The sequence below is a fragment of the Carassius auratus genome, unplaced genomic scaffold (genome assembly GCF_003368295.1).
Source record: "Carassius auratus strain Wakin unplaced genomic scaffold, ASM336829v1 scaf_tig00017060, whole genome shotgun sequence".
Classification (NCBI taxonomy): domain Eukaryota; kingdom Metazoa; phylum Chordata; class Actinopteri; order Cypriniformes; family Cyprinidae; genus Carassius; species Carassius auratus.
In genome coordinates this window covers 27,019-51,283 of record NW_020524735.1, presented here as the reverse complement: position 1 = coordinate 51,283, position 24,265 = coordinate 27,019, and the positions used below count along the sequence as shown (strand labels likewise).

Sequence of the window (24,265 nt, the reverse complement as noted above, 5' to 3'; positions counted from 1 at the left end):
GGTCAACGATGGGGCTCAGAAATAATCTTTTGGTCTTTTATCTGGGTCATCTGTCTTTACCCAGCATTAATGAGACTGAGGCTCCCCACTATATCATAGTGGTCCAGCAGAGGCATTATTTTAAACTAGAATCGTTACGGTGACTTATTGTTGCATGTGGGATCGCGTTTCAATTCTTTTGTGTGCATGATCGAGTCGTTCTGTGGAAATATTTAGTGAATGGGTTGGGATTTGACGTCTGCCTTGGCAGAGAGAAAACGTCCGTGGCGGAGACGCCGGTAGCTTTAGGCAGCAGTTTCAGGCGTGTTAATCAATCTTTTGTTTTCTCGCACATTCAAAGTAGATGACAGTCAGCAAATTGAATTTATAAAGAGGAAGAAAGTTGACACGGCTACAAAATTAATTTCAGAAAATGCCACACACTGGCTACACTGAGGCAGAACTGCACAAGTTCATTTTCCGCTGGAAGCAGCAGCATGAATAATTATATGGGATATAACTGTACACATTTAACAAAGGCAAAATGCTACAGTTAAAAAGAATAAACAAACAGTAGCAGTGGGATCAAATGAAAACGATTTATGCTTTTTTCAAGCCTTGATTGTACTGTATCACTTTATACTCGAGACCATTACTCAAAAATCAAATAAGCGGTTCAAACAGTGTGTTGTATTTAACAGCCACCCAGATTAAATCAAGCTAATTAAACTAGCTGTTCCAGAACAAACCAGAGCAGAACAAGCATGTCTTATCTCTAATTGCTCTTCAACACCTTGGCTGATAGCTTTGCTCATTGGTTTAAACCAGGACATGCTTCTCCCTGGCTCCTTCCACGGAGCCTGCCAACGTCCTCTGAAAGCAATGACACTTCCTAAAGTAGCTGCATCTCAAAGTTTGCCTCCCCAAAACACACCCACATCCATCTGACCCTCAAGCTGGGTGTTCAGAGGGCAGGTAAACATTTATTAGAGGCACCATGAATCCGGAAACTTCTTGACAGCTCCCTCATTTCCTTCGTTTTGGAGACCTAGACATCACAAGGGGCTCCTGACACTTTGATCAATTTGTCCTACTTCTTGCTTGCTTAACTGTAACGCAATTCATCATCTGCACTGGCCGGGGACAGGAGAGCTGGGAAGGCTGGGTTCACGGGATCTCAGACACGAGAAAGCAAAATGACTACAATGGGAATCATGCTCCCAAGCAAACCATGACTGCTCCATTAACAATGTCCTGTTGGGCCATGCTTCCACAAGAACCAGCTGGACTTTTGGTCTCTCCACACGGATCTGAGAGGAACTGCCAGAGCATGTGGTCTACAGTATCATCATTGCAGGGTGTAGTAAAAGCAGAGAATCTATTGAAAGAACCAAACAACTAGAAAACAGAAGATTTCTAATGCAATATTATTCAAGGAATGCATTTAACTCTTATTAAGATTAACCAACAATACTGTGCCTTTTTTGTTTTCTGCCATTTTGACAAAACTTCCAATCCTTTTTTTGTTTTCTGCATTTTTGACAATCCATCTTCAAGGAAACAGCAACAACGCAATTAAAACAACTGAATAAACACCCTTTCAAACAGCACTGCATAATATACTAAAAATGTACAGAAATATGTAATATTGTTGTGGGAGTGTGAAATTACACAACAACAACCACCAAAATCACCATTGTCATTATCAAAATTAGGGCTTTTTAATTTACATGCTACTTTCCTAAAGACAGTCCAATAAACGAGATTAATAATGAGTAACACATTTTATACACAACAGTTTTTATTTTATTTTATTTCTTATTTTTATCAATTCATTTATCAATAAACATTTCACATGACACCAGTGAAAACTCTGTTGTGCTTCTGTGTAGTGTTGATTAGTTTCTGAATAAACGAGAATGATTCAAAGTATAATGCTTAAGTGGTTCACTAATTAAAACCAGTCTCTAGATTTGTTTCCTGAATCAATCAGTGTTTTTGAATGAATCAGTTCAGTGAATGATACAATGACTCACTCCTAAGTTTTACTCCTCCATGTCCAAACATCCAGTTTTACAGCAATTTTTAGACAATTTCCAAACTAGTTCCGCAAGGGTATCACACCAGTGTACATATTTTGCAACAATGAATTGAAAAGTTATTAATTATGAAGGTTATATTCAAAAATAAAATAGCAATTTATTAAAAAAAATATATATATATATATGTAAACATTGCTGCTTATTAATATTTATTGCTGCATTGATGCATTTAAAATATTAAATAGATTTATTTTTTCATGTGTGAAAAACATGTTTCGATTAACTAAATTTTGTTTCAGGTTTAAGTTATGGTTACTCTTATTCTTTAGGCCATATAATTACTGAGATATAAGCAACATGCTGTTTAGATTAAATACAAAAATGCTTAGCTATACCACCCAGGCTTATTTGCAAAGAAATGTTTCAGACTATTAACTTCAGCAACATAAAGTGAACTCTTATAACAGCTAGCCTTCTATCTGTATATCCTCTGTTGTCTGTCCCTTTCTGTTACCTATCTCTTTACTGTCTGGGTATCAGGTGGTTCTCTGCCCCTCAGGCTCTTGTCAAATGTACCAGAATGCCCTGGGGCCCTGTTCAGTCTCTCCAATATATTTATGGGTGCACTATCACATTTTTAATTAGAGGGATAACAAGTACAGCCCTCTGCCGGATTTGTGAACTTCACACATCAGATTAGCTTCCCCAACATGCACCCTGTCAGAGGGTAGGAGCTAATCTTCCACGGCACAGGGGGAGAGGAACGGGGGAGGAGAGAAACAAAGTCAAGTGTCACAATGAGTAAGAAGAAGCAGTGGGGGAGAAGGGTTAGTGTGTTAAAACTCAGGCTTGTGTATTCTCATAGTGTGTGCGCAAGTGTGGCATCACAACATCTGGAGGACAGAGTCATGGAGAAGGGCTGTCGAAGCGAGACTGCGCAGGTCGTAAAACCCCCAGTGAGACACTCAATGGAGCGGACTGGCTGACATTTAATTATTTCTACAACGTATGCACATGCACGCTTAGACTCGCACTCTTCCTTTCTTGTAGCTGGTATCCATGCCATGCGTCTAGTAATGCTTGTGTACCACTGTTTATGTAAGTGAGCTTTGCTAGAACATTGACTTTGCAGCAAATCATCAGGATTAGGAGATTACGGTGTATATGAAATTGCCTCATTCACCAGTGTGTTAAAAGAAGCAGAAACTGTTTTCTTCTGCTGTGCCATAACGGCACGACCAGAGTTCAATCTATTAAAGAGTGAGGTGGGCTGAGGATAAAAGGTTACAGTGATGTATTCATCACACATTAACGCCAGTCGAACAGAGACACTTAAAAGAGCCAGATGCCTTTTGTGTCACTAAACTGCCCATCAAATGCCAAACAAGCTTTGAAGAACATAAATTCTTATAAATAAACAAAATGAAGCAGTATGACCACTGAAATATTGAGATTAGGTGCTATGTTTTAGCTAAATCGCTAATTTATTTATTTATATAAAAAAAAGGGGTAGAACCTGTTAGGGTATATATGTATTAGGGTACGATTTTAGATTTTTTATGCACATTGTTAAATTGTACATTTTAGTTAAAAATTTCATAAAATATGTGGATGGAAACACGAGATGAGACTATATATACACAGTGTGTGTGTTTGTGTGTATGCGTGTGTGTGTGTGTATGTATGTATATATATATATATATATATATATATATATATATATATATATATATATATATTTTTTTTTTTTTTTTTTTTTTTGTGAAAATAGCTTTTCTTTCTCTCTCTCGCTCTTTTTCTTTTTAAAGTAATTATGCAGTATTGTCAACAACACCTGTTTATAAATTCAACCTGCTATCTGTCCATGGATCGATTGATCCTTATTTTCTGTTGGTTCTCATGAAGACGATTGCTACAGTGAGGTTAAAACACACAACAGAACTTTTACCTCTTAAATCTAAACAACAAAGACCCATCCAGAGGACATTATATCCATTACTGTGTCCTCCCAGTGACCGGCCAACAGCCATAGACCCCCCAGCTCTCATTTCCACATTAAAAGAAGCTAAAAAGCATCTTACAGCTCCCTGCTTTAAAAAATATTAGAAGTTTTCACCATCTTTGTCCCTTCCTGTCCTTCAGGTTTTTTTTTTTTTTTTTTGGAAAACATGTTCATCTATCTGTTACCCTGGAAAAAGGCACCTGTGCAATTAACCTTGTGCCTGCGTCGCAAACAAAGCCCTGCGTCGAGAAGCCAGGTGCATCTTGGGCTTGTTTCCCTCCTGCCACTCTTTGTCTGAGAGAGTCCCTTTCACCGCAGCCAGTGAGTGTGCATCAGCAGCAGTCAACAGTCCTGCCAGTTCCAACCTCGCACCTGTTACGAGGTGCTGTCTCTTTGGAGGATCTGACACGAGATATGACACTGTGACCTGTCAGCTGGCCTGCTGGAGTGCGAGCTCCAAAGCACTCAGAGAGAATGAGCCCGGACTCCGGAGTAATGAAGAAGATGGATGTGGCACCAGACAGACATTTTGGAGCGTTTTGCTGGAACAGCTTGATGTGAAAACCCACTTATGTCTGTGTGTAATTTAATTAGGGATGCTCACACATCCCTTCCTTGAGCGGGGCGCTCCCTCTTCGAGTTCACATAGGCGCCAAGGGGTCTGGGTCTTAGACAATGAGAAGTGGAACAGGGGTCCAATGAGATTGGCGTTTAGAGGTGGCCAAAGCAGATAACTAGGCCACCCAGGTTATCTCCATCCCTCGTTCATGGCAGTTGATTGGAGATGGCAGAGGATTAGATGTCGTGGCTATTTTGCATGCATCACAGAGACAGAAAGTACAGCTACAATGCCCCAGAAAGCTGCATGCATACATGAAGAAATGAAAACAAAATAAAGTGGACGGATGCTGTATGGCTCTGAATTAGAGGATGTCAGCCATGTTTGGTTTGGGAGCAGGAAAATGACAGAGCAGAGAGAAAGGCTAGAGTGTAAACTACAGGAATAGACTATCATACAACAGGTCTGTCTTTTGAGAGGCCAAGTCATTTGCATATTCAGCTCACAAGGAGATATATAAGATAGCTGAGATCTGTTGTACGTGCTCCACATTTTTCTTGCCATCTTCCGTATGCTAATGAATCTCTGCAGTGGTTTATCAGGTTGGTGATGCTTAGTGATTGTTCCCTGCTCTCCTTGCCATCTGCTTGCTGAGATCACAGACCACATGAGCCAGGCTTATCTGAAAATACACTTCATAAATCATCCAGCGAGTCGGACACTTACTGTATCTCATAAGGAACGAGACAAAGAGATCACTGCCTTCCTCACAATAGTGTAATCCCCATGTATGACAAACAAAACACCTGTGTTTCAAGCACTGTTCTCGTCCTTTCCAAAATCTGTCATTAGTTTTCTTCTCTGAGGATTCAGGCTTTGAAAATGCGATGTCCGGGCTCAGTGCTGCATGCTTAATTATTTTTGAGTGACTGTGGAGTGGCTCTCCAGGTCCAAACTCTTGACGAGGAATTATCAGAATGTAGACCACCCATGGCTGTAAATTAATGACATGCAACAGCGCAAATGTGCGCTCGGAGAGTGGGAGGGTGCTGGCGGTGGAGGGATTCTCAGATGTATTCGCTCATTTTTGCTATGACCTGAGGGAGAGTGGGCTAAATTAAGTTAAAGAGGCTTAAAGTGATTAGGACATTAAGTGTTACCCTAATTAGGAATGGTTACCAAAAACAGCATTACAAAAAGAAGAAAAAAAAGGGGGGAAAAAATACATATATTTGAAGATTGAAATAGCCAGGGAGATGAAAATGAACATATTATCATGGAATAATCATGGCCTGTGTATCTATTCATTTCAGAACGTGGAGTCAGACGGGAACATATTAATGGGAATATGTTGGGTTTCCTGGATGTCACCATGACTTACACAGATGCTTATCTCCGTAAATCAATGACTTCACTCCTCGCACATTAGATATTTAGAGACGGCTAACGCGTCTCTGGCCAGACTGATGGCAAAATTCACCATGCTATCATCGCCTTAAGGCTCACGGGCATCTGGCTGCTGATATGGCACAAGCGAATATGCGGTTATTTATTAGAATTGATGCACTACAGCAGATAAGCTTGGCGCCCTTCTTGGTGTCTTTCAAGGTAATGAAAAAAAATAAAATAAATCACAATGCCAGCAGTCGCATGCTCTAAGATTTCCTGAGTGGAGTTTGCTAAAGCTTGGGAACCAGCAGGCTTTGAGATGTAATGTGGCATTCTTTAAAAAGAGGACTGAGCTCCTTGACAGTGGGTGTAAATAACATTGAAGAGCTGATGGGGAGAGCTGATATGCATATAGGACAGACACTCATTTCTCAGTACCGACACTGAAGCCTGCAGACAGCCCAGATTTAATATGATAGTTAAAATACAAATAATGACATGCCATAGTCAGCTCAGCATTATGCAACAGTACTTATCTGGTCCACTTATTCATAATGACCAACGAGGTAGATGGAATATCTCAATGACTAATTAAAAAGTGTAATGATAATTAGAGGAGAGACAGTGGGGTGTGTGACTTCTCATGGTTCTCTGTTTGCGTCACACAGATGAACATATTCTAAAGTCAAGAACTTTATCAGAATGACCTTTCAGCCAGGAGACCTGCACATAGTCACCTGCTGACTGACTGACACATGTGTATTGTCATATATATGTGCTTTCTGAATTTTCTTCATTTGAGGGATATTTATTTTTCAGCATACACTTAAGTTTAAAGTTTAGGGCCAATTTATATTTTTCAATGTTTTTCTCTATAAAAAGGTATTTTATAAAAAAAAAAAAAAAAAAAAAAAAAAAAACTCCCAAACATTTGGATGAATGTGTACATCGCTAACTTATTTCCTTAATAAATCTGAATTTTTTAACAAATCAATTTATTTGAAGGAATTATTCAAAGTCTGTTTATGAAGTTTCATTTGTTTTTTGAGTGACTCAACTGGCTAAACATTGCCTCAACCAATACTGTAAGATTTGGACAGGACAATCAAGTCTGATTAGTTGTGAGGAGGTGTTTCAAATATGTCTGAAAACATTATCCTAACAATTTGGTACCTTTGTTGGTGCAAAAAATTACACTTCACATTTATATAACTATATAAAGATGCCTAAAAATAAAGGTGAACACAAATCTACGCACAGAAAGAATTGAATGAATAGTAATGGGTTATAGAAAATATTCAGAGATAAAAAGCTGTATTCATTCTGAAACCCACTGGCGGACAGACCTTACAAAACTGAGCTCAACCACATAGATAATGACAGCTATCATCACATAAAGAAAAAATATTCAAAAGAACACACTAATCTTCCTTTTAGCCCTTTAATCCTACACAATTTTTTTTCTTTTTCTAAACCTTTAAAGGGATCATTTGTACTGTCATCCTTGAAAGTGAAGCTACTTTCTTCCTGACTAGCAGATGTGTGCCAGTCTTATTTAACAACATCATTTATTGTACCGTCTGGTTTTTATATGGCGCATGAAAGATGTTATTTACGATGACTCAGAAAGTGACCGCAAACAACAAAAACAACTTTCTCCGTTTTCAAATTGACCTACAGATTTGAAACACCAGCAATGGGGAAAAATTACAACATTCAACACAACTAGAACTTCAGAAGATTTTTAGAGGCCAGTAATCGAACAGAATGAGTGGACAGATTTTCTCCTCTGCCTGTATTGTGTTTGTTACTGAACTGGGTCAGATGAACAGAATTATTGGACAGGGTCATGTCTATTTTTGTGCTCAGTCAAAACATGTCTCGACTGAGCCAAATCTGTAACATTACATCTGTATAAAAAGACCTGAAACAGCTGGGTAAATGTTGGAGAGTAGCACTCACATTCAGTGTGGGGGTTTATCCAAGAGTAGGAAGGGTCAAACCCACAAAGGGGGTTTGGGATATACAGAAGCTACACTTCATTAAAAATATGGCAAGAAGGATTCCTGTGTTTTATGGAAGCCCTTACGCCTCACCTCTTTCATCTCAAATGCCACATGTGGCCACAAACACTTGTAGTGACCCGCAACTGTGACCCTGAAAAAGCCAGAGGCTGAGAGACAGGATAGACATGCACACAGGAAGTCACATCATCCCTCAGTGATGTTTTGCAATGAGTAAGACACCCTGTACACAACATATCCTACGGCAAAATGGCTGCCCCACTAGGACAAAATAGATTTTTCTAATAAAGATAGAAGGATTAGGAGGATTTAAGGCTATTTTACATCATTCCACATTTACTTTCAGTGGGTTAAGCAATGTGGTGAATGCTGAACATCTGGTCAGTCTAAGAGAATATGGAAATCCATTTAGAGGAAATTAAAACAAATGGGGGGCCGGGTAATGATTTCATGAGCAATCTCCCATATTAGGATTTCTAATACTTTACAAGAAAAACAGATTTTGCCCCACTTGCCATACACATCAATCACATGGCACTCAAAATTGCTTGTAAAACCTTGCAAGGACACATTTCCCCACCAAAAAAATCCTAAAAATTCAGCTTTGCATCACAGAAATAAATGATAATTTAAAGTATAATAAATTTAAAAACAATTATTTTAAATTGTAATAATATATCACAATATTACTTTTTTTCTGTATTTTTGATCAAATAAATGCAGGCTTGATGAGCAGAACAAACTTCTTTCAAAAACATTAAAAATAGTAATGTTTCCAAACTTTTGGTCTGTACTGTGTGTATATATATATATATATATATATATATATATATATATATATATATATATATATATATATATATATATATATATATATATATATATATATATATATATATATATATATATATATAATATCCTCTTTTTTTGGCACACAACCCCCTTTCATCAGGGTGAATCATAAAGAGATTTTTGAAGTTATTTTGCAAATCGATATCTTCTGCCCTTCACATATATATGGAGAGAACATGCAACACAACAGAACATTATTTGCACTATTTTTACTGTTTATGATTTATTTTCTGCCCAACGGAGCTGCTGAATGATGTTTAATTATAGTGTTATTGGATTAATTAATGTTTTGTCTGTCTAATAAAACATTTCTGAACACTTCTGAACACAAAGCTATGATATGGCATTATCAATCAAGGCTGGATTGATTGGAATAACAATATATACAGTTCTATGTAAAAGTATTTCTGGTTTCTATTTCCATCAACAAAAAATGGTTTTAAGTCAGTTATTTCTATCTTTTGCCGTAGTGTATCAGTAGTAAATATCAGTTTTCATTTCCAAACATAATTTGTTGCCATTAATTTTAATAATCCATTAAGATTTTTTTTTTCTTTTTACACAAGTAGTCTGACAGCAGCCAGGGCTTCGCACAGAGATCTGATCTCATCATCATCCAGTCTGTCTGGAATAACATGAAGAAACAGAATATACTGAGACAGACTCAATCCAGAAGAACTGTGGCAGAGTCTCCAAAATGCTTCAAGAAATCGACCTGCAAAGCTACCTGAAAAACAATGCGCAAGTGTACCTAGGACAAAAGCTTTTTAACGCAGAGTGTGGGCCATACCATTAACCAAGTTAATAGAAGTTTGACCCTTCCTACTCTTGGATAAACCCCTGTTTCAGTTAATTAATAAAATCTATTTATGGCTTTATTTTTGACGGCATCCTCACTTTACTGCATTTTTAGAAAAGTGCCTAAAACTTTGCACAGTACTGTAGCTTTGCACGTTTCTTGAAGTGTTTCGGAGACAATGCCACAGTTCTTCTGGATTGAGTCTGTCTCAGTTTGTTCTGTTTCTTCATGTTTTTCCAGACAGACTGATGATGGTGAGATCAGATCTCTGTGTGGAGCACTGGCTGCTGTCAGACTACTTGTGCAAACAAAAATCACACTGGGTTATTACAATCAATGGCAAAAATAATGTTTGGACATGTAAACTGATATTTCCTACTGACACACTACAGCAAAAATAGAAATAATTGCCTTAAAACCATTCTTTGTTGGTGAAAATACTAGTGGCCTAAGACTTTTGCATAGTACTGTATGTGTGTGTATGTATATATCTATATAGCATTCTTATTAAAAATGTAAATAAATAAAGGTATAATGATTGTTCTGGATAGCGTGATAATCAGCTGAATCAATTAATTAATTTTAAAATTCCTTTTAAAATACATTAAAAAAGAAATAGGTAATAATACATAGAAAACAGTTACATTAACTTGTAACAATATTCCACAATATTACTGCATTTTTGATCAAATAAATGTAGCCTTGGTGAGCATAATAGACTTATTAAAAAAAACAAGAAAAATAAAAAAAACCTTCGATATCAATTTAGCAACCTCAAACGGTAAAACGGCGCTATAGTTTCATATTCATATTTGAATGCAAAAGAAAGGCTGATCTGTTAATCATTATATAACGCATCTGAATGTCTACAGAGCCAAATGCACAACAGAACTCACTGACATTCACTCTTTAAATCTAGTGATGACTACAGCAGGTCAATGATAACGTTTTTTATAGGCTCTGATAGGGAGAAAGAGCTAACTAAAGATAAGGTATTCTTGACTGCACTAGAGGGTTTGTTATCCACTCTCTTTTCATCCGCATTATTACAAGCTCAGCATTCAATGCGGTCACTTCTTAGGAAACTACAGTAGCATGTATCAGTCATCCTGCAGAAGCACACAGAGACGAAGTTCTATATGTCATTTTCTCAAATGTAAGTGCTGGGCTCAGTATGACATTTTAAGTTGGAGCTCGTGAAAAAGGCTTTTGGCCAGAGGCAGGAATTTCTGTCTCATTGTAAGGATTAGAATAGTGCAGTGCAGTAAGTACTTCATATCTCTCATGGCAAGAATTTGCCCTGAATTTGCAAGCTGCGTGAGACATCTTGACACTGTAGATTTCAGACTTTTCAACTAAACTGCACATTTCTTTTCAAAACACACAATTTTCATGTTTTTATGCACGTACATATTGAAATATGGTGCACAGAGAACAATTTGTTCTTCACATCCAACCAGTTTTGTTGTAATCTAAACTGAATTAAGATATTGTTGATGGTCTCTTTTCATTTTTGAAATAAACTGAGCAAGCTTGCAAAAACTTAATAGTTAACTCTCATCTCCATTTACTAGGCAAATGGCAGTCTGCCAATCCATTATCTGTCTGCTCTACAAAAGCAGTGAACCTTAGATGCTCATCTTTACATGTGACCTACATCTTGTCTGGCGGGGGCCTATCAGCAGCACAGCCTCATACTGCTGAGTTGAACTACACCTTCATGTAGCAATGTTACAAATGCTCTAGCTAACAAAACACATACACACAGGGCCTATAATTAACAATCGTCATTGGTTTGCTTAATTTCAATAATTTTATGAATTAAAAAACAACAACAATAAAAGCAATTAAATGTGTTTGCCCAGTTTATTCTGCATGTTTTTAACTAAACAATGCACGTGAAGTTTTCTGTCTGGTAAAAAAATATTTATGGCGTGTAATTCTTTTAAAGATACCCGCCTTTGGCAGGTGCGGCAAAATGTAGTTTTAGGCACATTCACATAATTGATTTATTTTATACTTTCTCGTAACAGTTTTAATGGTTATCGCTGCTGAAATTCCTTTGGTTCTAGCTCGATTTCACACTATTGTGTTTGGCACTGTAATTACTATCGTTGTCATCAACATTTACTTGACAGATTCATATTCCTGTCACTTTCTTAAACTGTGACACGACTACTAAATAGAGACTTTTCATTAAAACATTCTCAGCCACATCTAATGTGCCTGTACATTTAGTACGAGTGAACGGGCGGAAAAGAGTGAGATTTTTCACAGATGAAGTGTGGCCCTGTACCTCCATCACCATCACCACCCCTGCAGTGCCTAGCACCGTGTTAAAATCGTGATCCAGGCTGCAGTCGGGCCCCGGCGGGACAGTAGCGTCGTACCTTTGTTCATGTCAATCAGCTGTTTCTTCTTCTGCTGTCGCTCGAGTTTCTCCCGCTCAGCTTTCTCCTTTGCCAGCTTGGCTCTCTTGATCTTCTCCTCCATCTCCCTCTTCTTGTGGTTCTCCCGCACAGCATCCTGAAGTGTCAGAGAGAGAGTGAAACAATGAAATTAGATGGCAATTGAGTAGAGAGGAAAATTCCAGCACAATTCTATCGCTGAACAAACAGTATAGACAGCACTAGTAATAACAGTGAGTCCACACACACTGAGGACAATGCTAAGCTGCAGGCACACACTGAATCTACACTTGCTGAACTCCACACAATCCAAACGTCTTGTTATTTATGAAAGGGAAAATATGCCTGAGGAGGATGCCTTACATTTTAACATGAAAACAACACATCATTTGATACACTTTAGTGAAAAGTATTTGCTAGAAAAAAATAAAAATAAAATAATAATACTAAAATACAAAAGTGTCAGGAATTTTGCAAAATTCAGAGCAAATTTTTGCCATTAGAGATGCATAGCACTGCCTTGTTTTTTTAAAGTGTATAAAACATATTATACATACACACACACACACACACACACAGAAAGACAGACAGACAGACAGACAGACAGACAGACAGATGGATAGATAGATAGATGGATAGATGGATAGATGGATAGATAGATAAAAATAAAGGTCTAAATACAATAACAGAAAACTTTCTAAATTGTAACAAATGAGAAGAATATATTTCTTTCTTTCTTTCTTTCTTTCTTTCTTTCTTTTAACAAATAAGCATAAGGATGTCCCCTAAATTTGATTTGGGTGGCTTGATCAGGTTTCTGATTACAAATTTGGTCCCAAGGTACAAATAAATAAATAAGTGCACACACACACACACACACACACACACACACACGCCATTATACAGAGTTGTGTCCTGATATGTAACAAAAATAAGAGCGCACACACACAACTTAATTTGACCAAATTTAAATTCCCAAATCTGCAAGGAAATTGAAAAGAAAGTTCCCAGATTTCATCTGCTCTTGAGTTAAAGGGACACGGTTGCAGCCTTTGTGCTTACAGCAAAAGAAACAATGAGTGTTGAGAAGAGGAAGCAGATAGACATTGTCTAATTGAACATCAAGATGGCTCCTGATACTGCAGTTGTCCCCACTGAGCTACAATATCCATACACATTAATATGGAAGCAGATAACACGGCGTCCATCCGGCATATTTCCAGCGACTGAATGCCAGGATACTGCTGCGGCAATGCTGGCAGGGCATCAGTGAGTGGGAGAGAGGCCTGTTTACAGAGACACAGAGATATCGTCCTTCTCCTCTCTTCTTCTGTAAATGTCATAGAGGTGTCAGGCAGTATAAAGACGGCGAGAGATCAGGACGGAGACGCTCAGAGGGCACGGAAACACAGCAGAGAAGAGAGAATAAGCCTCTTCTACATAACCTTTCCAGCACAGCAAAGGTCTCTTCACCCCAAGCCTGCACCACTAACCTGACAGGCCTTGCCTTAAAGGCAGGAATGAGTGTTTTGTGTATGCGTATATGTATGTGTGTCTTGTTCTTTCTTGGTATGATATAATAAGTGTCGACAGTCTGGCCCTTTCAGACTCCCTTAGGGTTTCCGACGTGAGTGTTGTGTTTGGTGTTGAGACACAAGGATCATGGGTACAGTGTGGGAGGAGAAAAGTACAGCTAATCATGGAGGTCAATAGTGGAATTGCCGTCAAACCCGAGAACAGGAAAATACAATCCACATGCTCACTGTCTTTTCTTGAGACGACAAGAACAAGGATGAACATATGAGAGAGAGAGAGAGAGAGAGAGAAGCCCCTGTTCCAAATTTGCATTATGCTACAAAACTATAAGTCAGCGATGAATAAACACAATACTTGTTCTAAGAAAAAACTAATTGAGTCAGCATGCATATGGCCGTCTATTCAAAGAGTGCGAAAAAGAATTCTATATTCATCTATTCATGACACAGTGTGACAACAAACATTAGCATAAACAATTCTTCCTGTTATTGTGATTTCGCATTTTCAAACAGAGCATTATGAAGCCACTGGATTATGGGTCTCCAAAACTGACAGTTCAATCTCAGTCTTGTAATTGGAGATAGCATCAAACTCGTCGTCAAGCGCTGGATCCTTAATTGAAAAATCATTTATTCATAGCGACAAAAATAATTCCTGCTGGCAAAAGTTTTTCATAAACAAACAAACAATTCTGACTGCAAACACGATTACACAAGATAATTATCTTACTCTCATCAAACATGCAAAAACCCTAATTATCATGGCAACAAACATGCTTTCAACCCTTTTCCTCATCCAATTAGCCTGGGGCAGTATTTATGATTTTATCAATTTTCTTAATTGTGTTTTAGGTATTAAGAAGCTTTACATGAGATAAACAACACCCAGAGGGAGTGCTTCTGAATTTTATTCTCATAGCGCAAAACGATCCCACTATTGACTACAAAGGACAGAATCGCATTAGAATAAAGCAAGAATGATGGTGGGATGTGTTTCTACATGCAGCATGTACGTTTGCTTAAGAGAATAAAATGCACAATTTAGCCCATTATCATGTTCTTGCTCATGGATGGCCCTGGAAAGCATTCATCCGAGCCGCACGGTCTCACGGAAATGTGTTTCTTGTGGTCACAGTGCCTCTGACTGTTGGTAATTCAAATCGCATCCCCATCGGTCCTCCCTGCCTAGGAAAGCTGATATCTCACGGCTGCAGATATGCTCTTTACAAACGAAAGGTGAAGGTTAGTTTAAAAAGAAAAAGATAGATAGAAGTAAACAGGAAGGATTGAAATCCACAAGAAGTCCTGTGGTTGTCAGTGGTGGCCACCAATCAATATGTTAAGGCAAATTAGGCCGGATAATTGTGTTTGCACACGAAATAATCCAAAGTCATTAAGATAGCTGATTACAGGGGAAGAAGTCTTCCTTAAAAGTCTTTTGGTTAATTGGAGTACTCATGATGGGTTATTTAAAAATGAGAGAGACGGCGCTCAGTCTGTCTGTCTTTAAAAGTACGTCGTAGCAAACAAAAATTATTTATTCACACTCATGCCTTTTCAAACCTGTATGACTTTGTTTATTTTGTGGAACCAAGAAATAGAAAAAAAATTTGTCTGGACAAAAAGAGTTCTTCTTTTGTATTCTGAAGAAGAAAAGAAGTCATACAGGTTTGGAACGACATGAGGGTGAGTTTTCATATTTGATTGAATATTTTTGTTAAACCCCTAAGTTAGTAGAAGGATTCATATTAATAAAACCAGACACACAAAATATTAACAATTTATAAATACACCCGTCTTGAGTGAAGAAATGTGGGAGGATTTCAAGTTTCAGCTGGATGAATCACTAACTATCTGCTAATATGAAAGATGATGATAAACAAGCAATTTACATCTAACACCAATCAACACGCCTGGCAAAAGCACATTTTATGGAAAAACGCTGTTGTGCAATCTCTAGATTGGTAAGGCAATGCTCGGCTTTCCACAGTGGTGTTTGCACTACTCCAGGAGAGGGATTGCTGCGGAATTGAATTTGCCAATATGGACTCCATCTACCACGGGTGTGTTTATGCATGCTGGCAAGCACAGGATAGGATGGTGTCCTTCCAGGCAACCACTAAGGACTAGATGTCTTTGTAAATATATTCGCTGGGTACATGTGCAGCGGAGTGACACTAAGGAAGCACGCTCTTGCTGCAATCCTGTGTTGTGGAGGTGGCTTTGTAGTCTCTCCTGTTTGCCCAGCTTCAGAATAGAATATCTGAATAGCCATGTCTTCCACTCATGGACAAAAAAGGGTGGCTCATCCCACTGCCAGGGCCTCTATAATTCATATTCAGTTTTCTTTTTTTTTGGTTGGAATCATCATATATGCATCGCCCTACATGCAATGCATACACACTTGGCTTCCGGAAAGCGAAAGAAAGAGAGTGAGTGAAATGGAGGACAAAAATCCACACCACAGATGGGCCTATTTGGCCAACACAAAATGTACACTAACTGAACCACATTTGATGATTTTTGAGTTAGTTATTTATTTATTGGATCATATCCCCCATTAGTTTTCAACAGGCTGTGAGAGGCCAACAAAATTGACTCAAATATTAGACTAATCTGAAGGGACACTCCATTGGGTTTGATTGTGATTACTTGCAGTAGCTGTGCCGTGGAAATGAAAAAGCAGCAGTGATGACATCACACTATATCACAATCTCCATTACTAGCATTATCATTATTTCCAGAGCTGACATAATAGATAAAGCCAGTGGCCCTCGATGACTGTTTTGTGCCAGCAGCACGTATTCAGACAGATATGCACGCTCACCAATGCACACACATGCTCTCTATTGATTAGCTGAGTCACGCTTGTCATGCACCATCACTGTGGCTCAACCTCTGCTGACTTAATTGGTGTAATCAGTGGTTCACTCAATTAACAAGTGAGAATGTTAGTTCATCACCATCTGCTGTGCTCTGATAAGGCATTAATATACTGATATTCATCCACAGCCGCTAGTCAGGATTACATACAGAAGAAGATGACGCAGTGGGAGTTTCTCTCACTCTCTCTCTAGTTCAAATCTGGCAGCGCAATGGATAAACTGATAGGACGATCTGAAACAAATTTCACATGCTGAAATCAAATATCATTTCTATTGACCCTGAAAAGAAATTGAGCTAATAGATTCTTTTATCTGAGAGGGAGCGCTTCATGAGAACTGGCAGGCGGGCGCTGTTTTTGTCCTACCAAATGAATGTGTCACTCATACAGCAATTTAACATACAGCAATGCGGGTCATTTCTGAGGATAAATGTTGCTAAAACTAAGAGGTGCCATAAATATGCTATGGTGGGATGTATTTTATGTGGAGGGCTCTATCATGAATAGAAATACATTTAATAACCTTTCTCTTTCACAAACAGTCACAAAGTACATTTGGAAATATGTGATTAACATCATGTCATAAGGCAACGTGATGTGACAAGCAATTTAATGGATCCAGATATATTTGAGGTTTATTGTAGAGTTATGAGCAGCAGGCTTTTGGACCAGTGGTTCCAAATGGCCTTCCCAGCAAAACCAAGTGAGGGAAAAAATGTTCCTGATTGGCCAGTTACAGCCAACAACTTTTATAGCTTGTCAGTTTATCATGTGATAACACAATATAACCTTACCAGCCCTCAGCTCTTACTAATGTATATGGATTTTTGACATGAAAAAGAAAGAAAGAAAGAAAGAGTCATTTCCATACAGGAGGAGTAAAATACCACAAAGGGGAAGGTGCCACTGGATATCCAGCCATGTTTGTGTTCTCCACCAGCTCTGCTCTTCCCAGCATTCAAGCATCGTGTCATGTGTTGCTAGACTTTGATCAGGGCGAATGAAAGTTGGTTTTTATATTTGCTTGTGAGAGGGGGTGAGCGAGAAGCCACAGACAAGGAGACCTTGCCATTCACTGTAATGGGTTTTGGAGACTTTGAGCACACCTTCTGGACATCATGTTATCCCATAAGCAGAAGAAGCAATAAAAATATAGGCAGAAGCAAGAGAAACACTGTTTTGTGTTGAGGCGCTGTGCTCTCCTACTCAAGCCAATATTAAGAAATTATCCAATAAATTAATTAAAATATATAGAGAGAGTGGACATGTTCTTTGAAATGGTTTCATGTAATGTTCTCCATTCAATAGAAATCCTCAGCATGTGCAGCAAAATAAATCAATATATTAAAAACTTATTTTCTAATTTACTTTTAATTTCTGGGTGAAAACTGATTCTAGTGCACATACAAATTACTAATTTTAATGATTATTATAATATTAACATCTATTATATTAATTATTATGAAATATCAATATTAAAGTATTATAACATGTATATTAACATTAATATTTTAAATACAAGTTTGAAACACTTTTTAAAATCGTAATTTTATGAAAAATTATATTTATAATTAAATAACAAATAGAAATAACAATTTTACACCCACAATTCAAGACTCATTTCCTGTAAAGCTTATATTCTGTATAAAGCTTATATTCGGTAAATATTCTGCATAACATTTTTCATAACGTTTTATTTGTATAATCCCTAAAACCCATATAGGTAATAAGCAAAGTCGGGCTCTAAGTACCTTAAAAAAATATCAATTGGCTGAAAATCTCCTATCTTCTTTGTACAGTGAGAAGTACTTGAAACGCCTCCCTTGGTTTCACACTCAGTCTTGATAAATCCCATCCTATCAGCAATAACCTAGTCCTACCTGCTTAAACCCCAAGCAGGTTTAAGTTTATTTTTTTTGGTGACACGAAGGAGGCGTTGCCTTGATATCCGCCAAATACAGAAGGTAATGAAACTCTGAAAGGATAAGACGCTTCTGAGACTCTTTTATCTGCATAGGAGCCACACGTTTGGTAATACATTATACATTCCATTCATACATACATTATACATTCATATACATACAGTTTATGTATGCTTTAATCTGCCCAGTAAGCCTGTCCTTCCATCTCCTCGCACCATGAGGAAAATGTTTTTATCAAATGTGATAAATAAGCACTTAAGACAAGGCCAGCAGCTTTAGTTTGGAGTAGTATGCTCTTACTTTAAACTATGTACTGATAAAAACTGTTTATATATATGAAGAAGAGTAAGTGATGAAGTTAGAAAGAGAATTGCGCTCTCACATTCCAAGTGATAGAAGTTGCCAAAGCAATCCAAAACCTAATCATACAGCCATCCAGCAACCCTGACCTGTTCTGTCTAGCTGTGGAGAAAGCATTGGCAGTATTAACTAGAATATTATCTGCACCTGCTCTCGAGGACTCTTTTGGAAAGTCAGATTTATACACATTAGAGAAAGAACAAAATATTCAACTCTCTTCAGCCTTGAGGAGTGCAAAGAGCAGAAGAATAAAAGCACTCTTCTGAGGATAAATAAGTGACAGTGCTGCTGTACTCACCATGAAGAGGTTGCGGAAGCTAGCCAGGTCTCCGAAGAAGTCCTCGATGCTGACGGTGTGGGGGTCGAAGGCAAAGTAGCTCCCTAGGCTCTCGTAGAGCTTCTGCATATTCTTGTGCATGGTGGAGAGCTTCTCATACTGCTCTCGCGAATGCTTGGAGAAGCCGTGGGAAGGATACGGTTAAGGAAGGATAAGAGTTAAAATGTTAAAACACAAGGGCTTGTACAGTGATGGATAAACAACGACAAACAAAGCAACTAGCTGCCCTCCAAATCCTGCCCGCAATCCTTCAACAAAGAGGTCACCTGCAGGAAAATTGAGAAAAACCACCACTTCTCTGCAGAGGTCAAGCGAGACGAACAGAGGCATTCAATAACCTCTCCATCTAAATTTGGAGTCATTGGCGCACTGAGCTATTAGCACAGGTGCAGGAGTGATAGAGGAGCGTTTCGCAGTCTGGGGGACTAACACAGATGCTGGAGGGAATAGCTGATTGCAGTCATTGTTTCATTGTTTTTCAAAAGAAGAGTGGGGGTCAGCGAGAGCTGAACCCCTATGAGAGTTGCGCTCTGTAATTTAAAGAGCAGATGAAGGCACATTCTCTCAGTGAATGGCTATTGACAGCTCCTGTCGGGGATGTGCTATCTTGCAGCTCTCATGAACCGCACACACATAGACAAACAAACAGGTAGAATGTGTCAATAGAGCCTCGCATTCTGTGATTTAGCTGCACGTATTCAGCCCCCATTTCCAGGCGATTGTGTTTCCTGGATTCAAAGTAGTGCTGATGGCCAGAGTCTGGCCTTTTGAAGGAATAGAGAAGCTATTTAAAAGCCATGCATGGCATTTTATTCAAGCAATTCATATCAACCGCTCAGATGTGAGTCAGATTGTTTAACAGTCATTATGGGATAGGAATCCTGTCCCCAAAACATCTCTCTGCAACAGGTTGAATCGAACCATCAAATTCTATTCTTCTTGTGTTTTCTGATGAGAAATTGAACTGAAAGGAAAGGATTTGCCTTATCATTAAAGCTGAAGTGTTTCCCTTATAAAGAATATGTAGAGTCAACAATGCCAGTTGTAGATTCATTTCCCATTAAAGTGTAAATACTGTGGCTCTGCAACACTATCAAAATATTGTTCTGTTTGTTTGAGTTTGACCACCATGCCAAGACCGAAACACTGAATCTGGGGATGGACTGTTTGTCCAACTAATAGCAGATGGGCAGAGAGTTCAGGAAACCTGCATGAAAATGATCATTATTTATCATTACAAATGCATTTGGTGACACTAGAGGTGCAAAAACATCATTTCAGCCTGTAAAGAGCTAAATTATGGAGGTTTCATCAAGTGCAGTAAAAAAGGTTGAATTCTTCTTCAACATGCATATTAGGACTTTTATTCATTATATTAAGGTGTTTAACAGAAATTGTAAATTTGAAAATGTAACACCTAATTTGAATATAAATTCATCAATCTCCTTAATATTTTTTATAAAAATTTACATTTCAACATATTTTAATTCAACAGATTTCGAAATGTATGAAACTTTCATAGCTTCATAGTAATAATAATAATAATAATAATAATAATAATAATAATAATTAATAAATAAATTACATTGATTGCTGGGGTAATTATCATTCTATTACCTCATTAAACCAATTTTATCATTCCATTTCACCCAACCGTTAAGAATAATTATATGTGCCATATGTGCCTGTGATGGTGAGTAAAGATTACAATAAGAAGAGCATGATACAAATATAAGGGATAGTGCATACTCAGTGCTGGCCTATTATATTGCTATGGCTTACACAAACTATACTCTATTCTCACAATCCCAGCCATTCACTGCGGGAGCCCTAAAAGCCCAAGTGGAAACTGTGTTTGAGTCTGAATACCTGCAATAGTTTCTGAATGTGCACACATCCTTGTCCTTGGGGCTGAGTTTTATGAGCTCCTTTGACAAGTGCAAAATGACTTCCTGTTTCTTTCAAGCCGAAAAATGAAGCAAAAATCCTCAAAAGGTTGTGTAATGTTTTCAGCCCCACATACTTTAATATCTTGTATTTGAGCAAGCTCTGCTTAAGATGAGGAATGTGGATATAGCAAAATCAAAGCAACAGAGCTTTGTGGTTTAGTCTCAATTGGATACAGTGACAAAAATACTGCCTGTACCTGAAAGAACGTTTTTTAGTATATGTGGGTGTGTTTGACAACAGCTCATCACAGTCTTACATAGTTCCACTGGACTGGGCCAAGCCCTCACTGGCTATTATTTCCACATCATAGATTTTGTCACATTGACAAAGGCTGACATGCACAGTCCAATATCAGTCCCAGCTTCTCCTCCAAAAGCAATACTTTCAACTCTTTCTCTTGCTTTTTCTTTGCCTCAATCTCGCTCTTTTCCGTTACCTCTGTAAGAACTTTCAAAGTACAATCTTCACACTTCTTTGTCACCTATGTCACCTCTGCTTCACATGCTGGGGTGGAGTGAAGTTCCTGGATAAAACATTATTCGCCGTCTGTTGGTTCTCTCTCTGTCTCTCTCTCAAGAAACACAAGTTTCCCCAGCAACATCCCATATTTCTCTATACAGAACGGATAGCAAAAAGTGTAAAAAGTCCCTTTAACCTCATTACCACATCAAGGAAGAGGATTAGGGCCAAGCAATAATAAGAAAAATAAAACCATCTTGAGATTAAAGTCATTATAAAACAAGATTAAACTCTCATTTTTTGAGGAATTAATTGGCTAATGAGTGTTTAATAATTATATAGTAATTGGGTAGGTAGAAAATAGGGAGGACTTGTTGTCCCAATAAGTCAGCGTCTATTTAATCATTTTAATAAATAAAATAATTTACGCTCTGTTATTATTGCATCCTGTAAATGTACAACAATACTGAGGTGCAAATAGTATCTGTCACAATTTATAAAAATAAAGAGCATCTAATGACTATTTATGCTATTGCAAAGATCTTCTACTTTTACATAGAATAAATAGAATCACTATTTTCACTTAGTGTAAAATAGCATCTATGGCTAATGTACTTACAGTGTAAACAATATCTTCTGCTATTTTCACTCAGTGCAAACAGCTGCAGCCCTGAACTAAAACCATACAGCATTGCCATTAATGGCAGTACAGATAGCTACATTCTTTTAGTTCTATGTAAAATAGAAAAAGATCCTAAATAGCAAGTTAATTCATAAAAATGAGACTCAAACTCTAGTTGATCATGTCAGACTACTTTCAGGAGCTCCAATGCCACTGCAGACAATGATTGAAACATTCAAATCAACATGACACAAATGTGTTTATTTTCAACTTTTTATTTAGACATTTTTTTATTCTTGAAATATTCAACATTTTATTTACACTTCATTATTGAAATTTAATTAGCTTATTCTCAAGATTTTATTTAGATTTTACATCAAAGTTGAATGAGTTTTTCTCAAAATACATTTTTTTTTCTCGTAATTTAATTTGTTTATTCTCAACATTTTAGAGTTTTGTTTCCTCTAAATTTAACAAGTTTTTTCTCGAAACATGATTTTCTTTTGCAGCATTTTTTCTTAAATTTACTGAGTTTAATCTCACATTACAATGATATTAATCTTGAGATGGTTATATTTTTTTTATTACTGCTTAGCCCCAATCCTCTTTCGTATTTTACTTCACAAAACTACTTTAATGAAATTCCAACAGAGAAGCCTGGAGAAGAGATTCTGCACATCATCCATTCAGTATATGATAAATGTTTAAAACTCTGTGAAACGTTGTGAAAACAATTGTTTTATCCTTAAAAATGACCAGAAAGTAGATTCCGAACACTACCATCGCTGAAGACTGCAATAAATTACCTTGTTTGTTTACCTGTGTGCTTGTATGAGTGAATAAAATGGTGCATGGCTCCCTTAGGCAAGGCCAAAAAGCCCCCTTAATAAATCTCCCCTAACCCACTTCCATTAATGTTTATTTAATGCTTTTCTATGTGCCTCTTGGCTCTATGCTGAAAGGCAGCAACTAAGCTTTTAGTGTGGATTGTCTTTCCCCCTCAAGCCCCACAGCCAAACTATATGCATCCCACCTTAGCTTGGAGTGGAAGATGACCGAATCTCACCAGGACAGCACCAGGGACTGCATTCATGGCTTTAGACCACTCGGCCAAGCAGAATGGGGTGGAAAAGCATCCTTTTTTATTTTTTATGGACAACTAATGGCATGTTTGTGTGTGTGTGTGTATTATATATATATATATATATATATATATATATATATACAGTGGGGATCGAAAGTTTGGGCACCCCTTGCAGAATCTGTGAAAATATGAGTAATTTTCAAAAAATAAGAGAGATAATACTAAATGCATGTTATTTTTTATTTAGTACTGTCCTGAGTAAGATATTGTACATAAAATATTTTAACATTTATTCCACAAGACAAAAAAAAATGCTGAAATTATTAAAATAACCCTACTCAAAAGTTTGGGAACCCTTGGTTCTTAATACTGTGTGCTGTTACCTGATGATCCTCGACTGTCTTTCTGTTTTGTGATGGTTGTGCATGAGTCCCTTGTTTGTTCTGAACAGTTAAACTGAGCAGCGTTCTTCAGAAAAATCTTTAAGGTCCTGCAGATTCTTCAGTTTTCCAATATCTTTACATATCTGAACCCTTTCCAGCAGGGACTTTATGATTTTGAGATACACCTTATCACACTGAGGACATTTGAGGGACTCAAACACAACTATTTAAAAAGATTCAAACATTCACTGATGCTCCAGAAGGAATCAAGATGCATTAAGAGCTGGGGGGTGAAAACTTTAAGAATTTGAAGATCAAGGTAAATTATACTTAATTTGTGTACCGGGAAACATACAAGTATCTTCTGTTGCTTACGAAGGGCAGAACTAAATGGAAAAAATATATATTTCAACAAAATAATACAAATTTGGCCATCTTCATTGTGTTCACAGCTCTTAATGCATCGTGTTTCCTTCTGGAGCATCAGTGAATGTTTGAATCTTTTTAAATAGTTGTGTTTGAGTCCCTCAAATGTCCTCAGTGTGATAAGGTGTATCTCAAAATCATAAAGTCACTGCTGGAAAGGGTTCAAATATGTAAAGATGCTGGAAAACTGAAGAATCTGCAGGACCTTAAAGATTTTTCTGAAGAACGCTGCTCAGTTTAACTGTTCAG

At 37.6% G+C, this 24,265-nt stretch overlaps 1 protein-coding gene across 2 annotated transcripts in view; it reads right to left on the bottom strand.

Moving 5' to 3' along the window:
* Window positions 1–19,401, bottom strand: part of LOC113075437 (protein diaphanous homolog 2-like) — a 57,494-nt gene extending 38,093 nt beyond the window's left edge. The window contains exons 1-2 of one of the 2 annotated variants that reach the window (XM_026248143.1): window positions 19,054–19,401; window positions 12,037–12,172 (exon numbers count right to left, since the gene is read on the bottom strand). In XM_026248143.1, coding sequence (XP_026103928.1) covers window positions 12,037–12,172; window positions 19,054–19,173 — 256 coding nt within the window. In that variant the 5' untranslated portion in view covers window positions 19,174–19,401. The remainder of the gene's footprint in view (window positions 1–12,036; window positions 12,173–19,053) is intronic. The other variant, XM_026248144.1, reaches the window with a different exon arrangement.
* Between the last annotated feature and the right edge of the window lie 4,864 nt (window positions 19,402–24,265).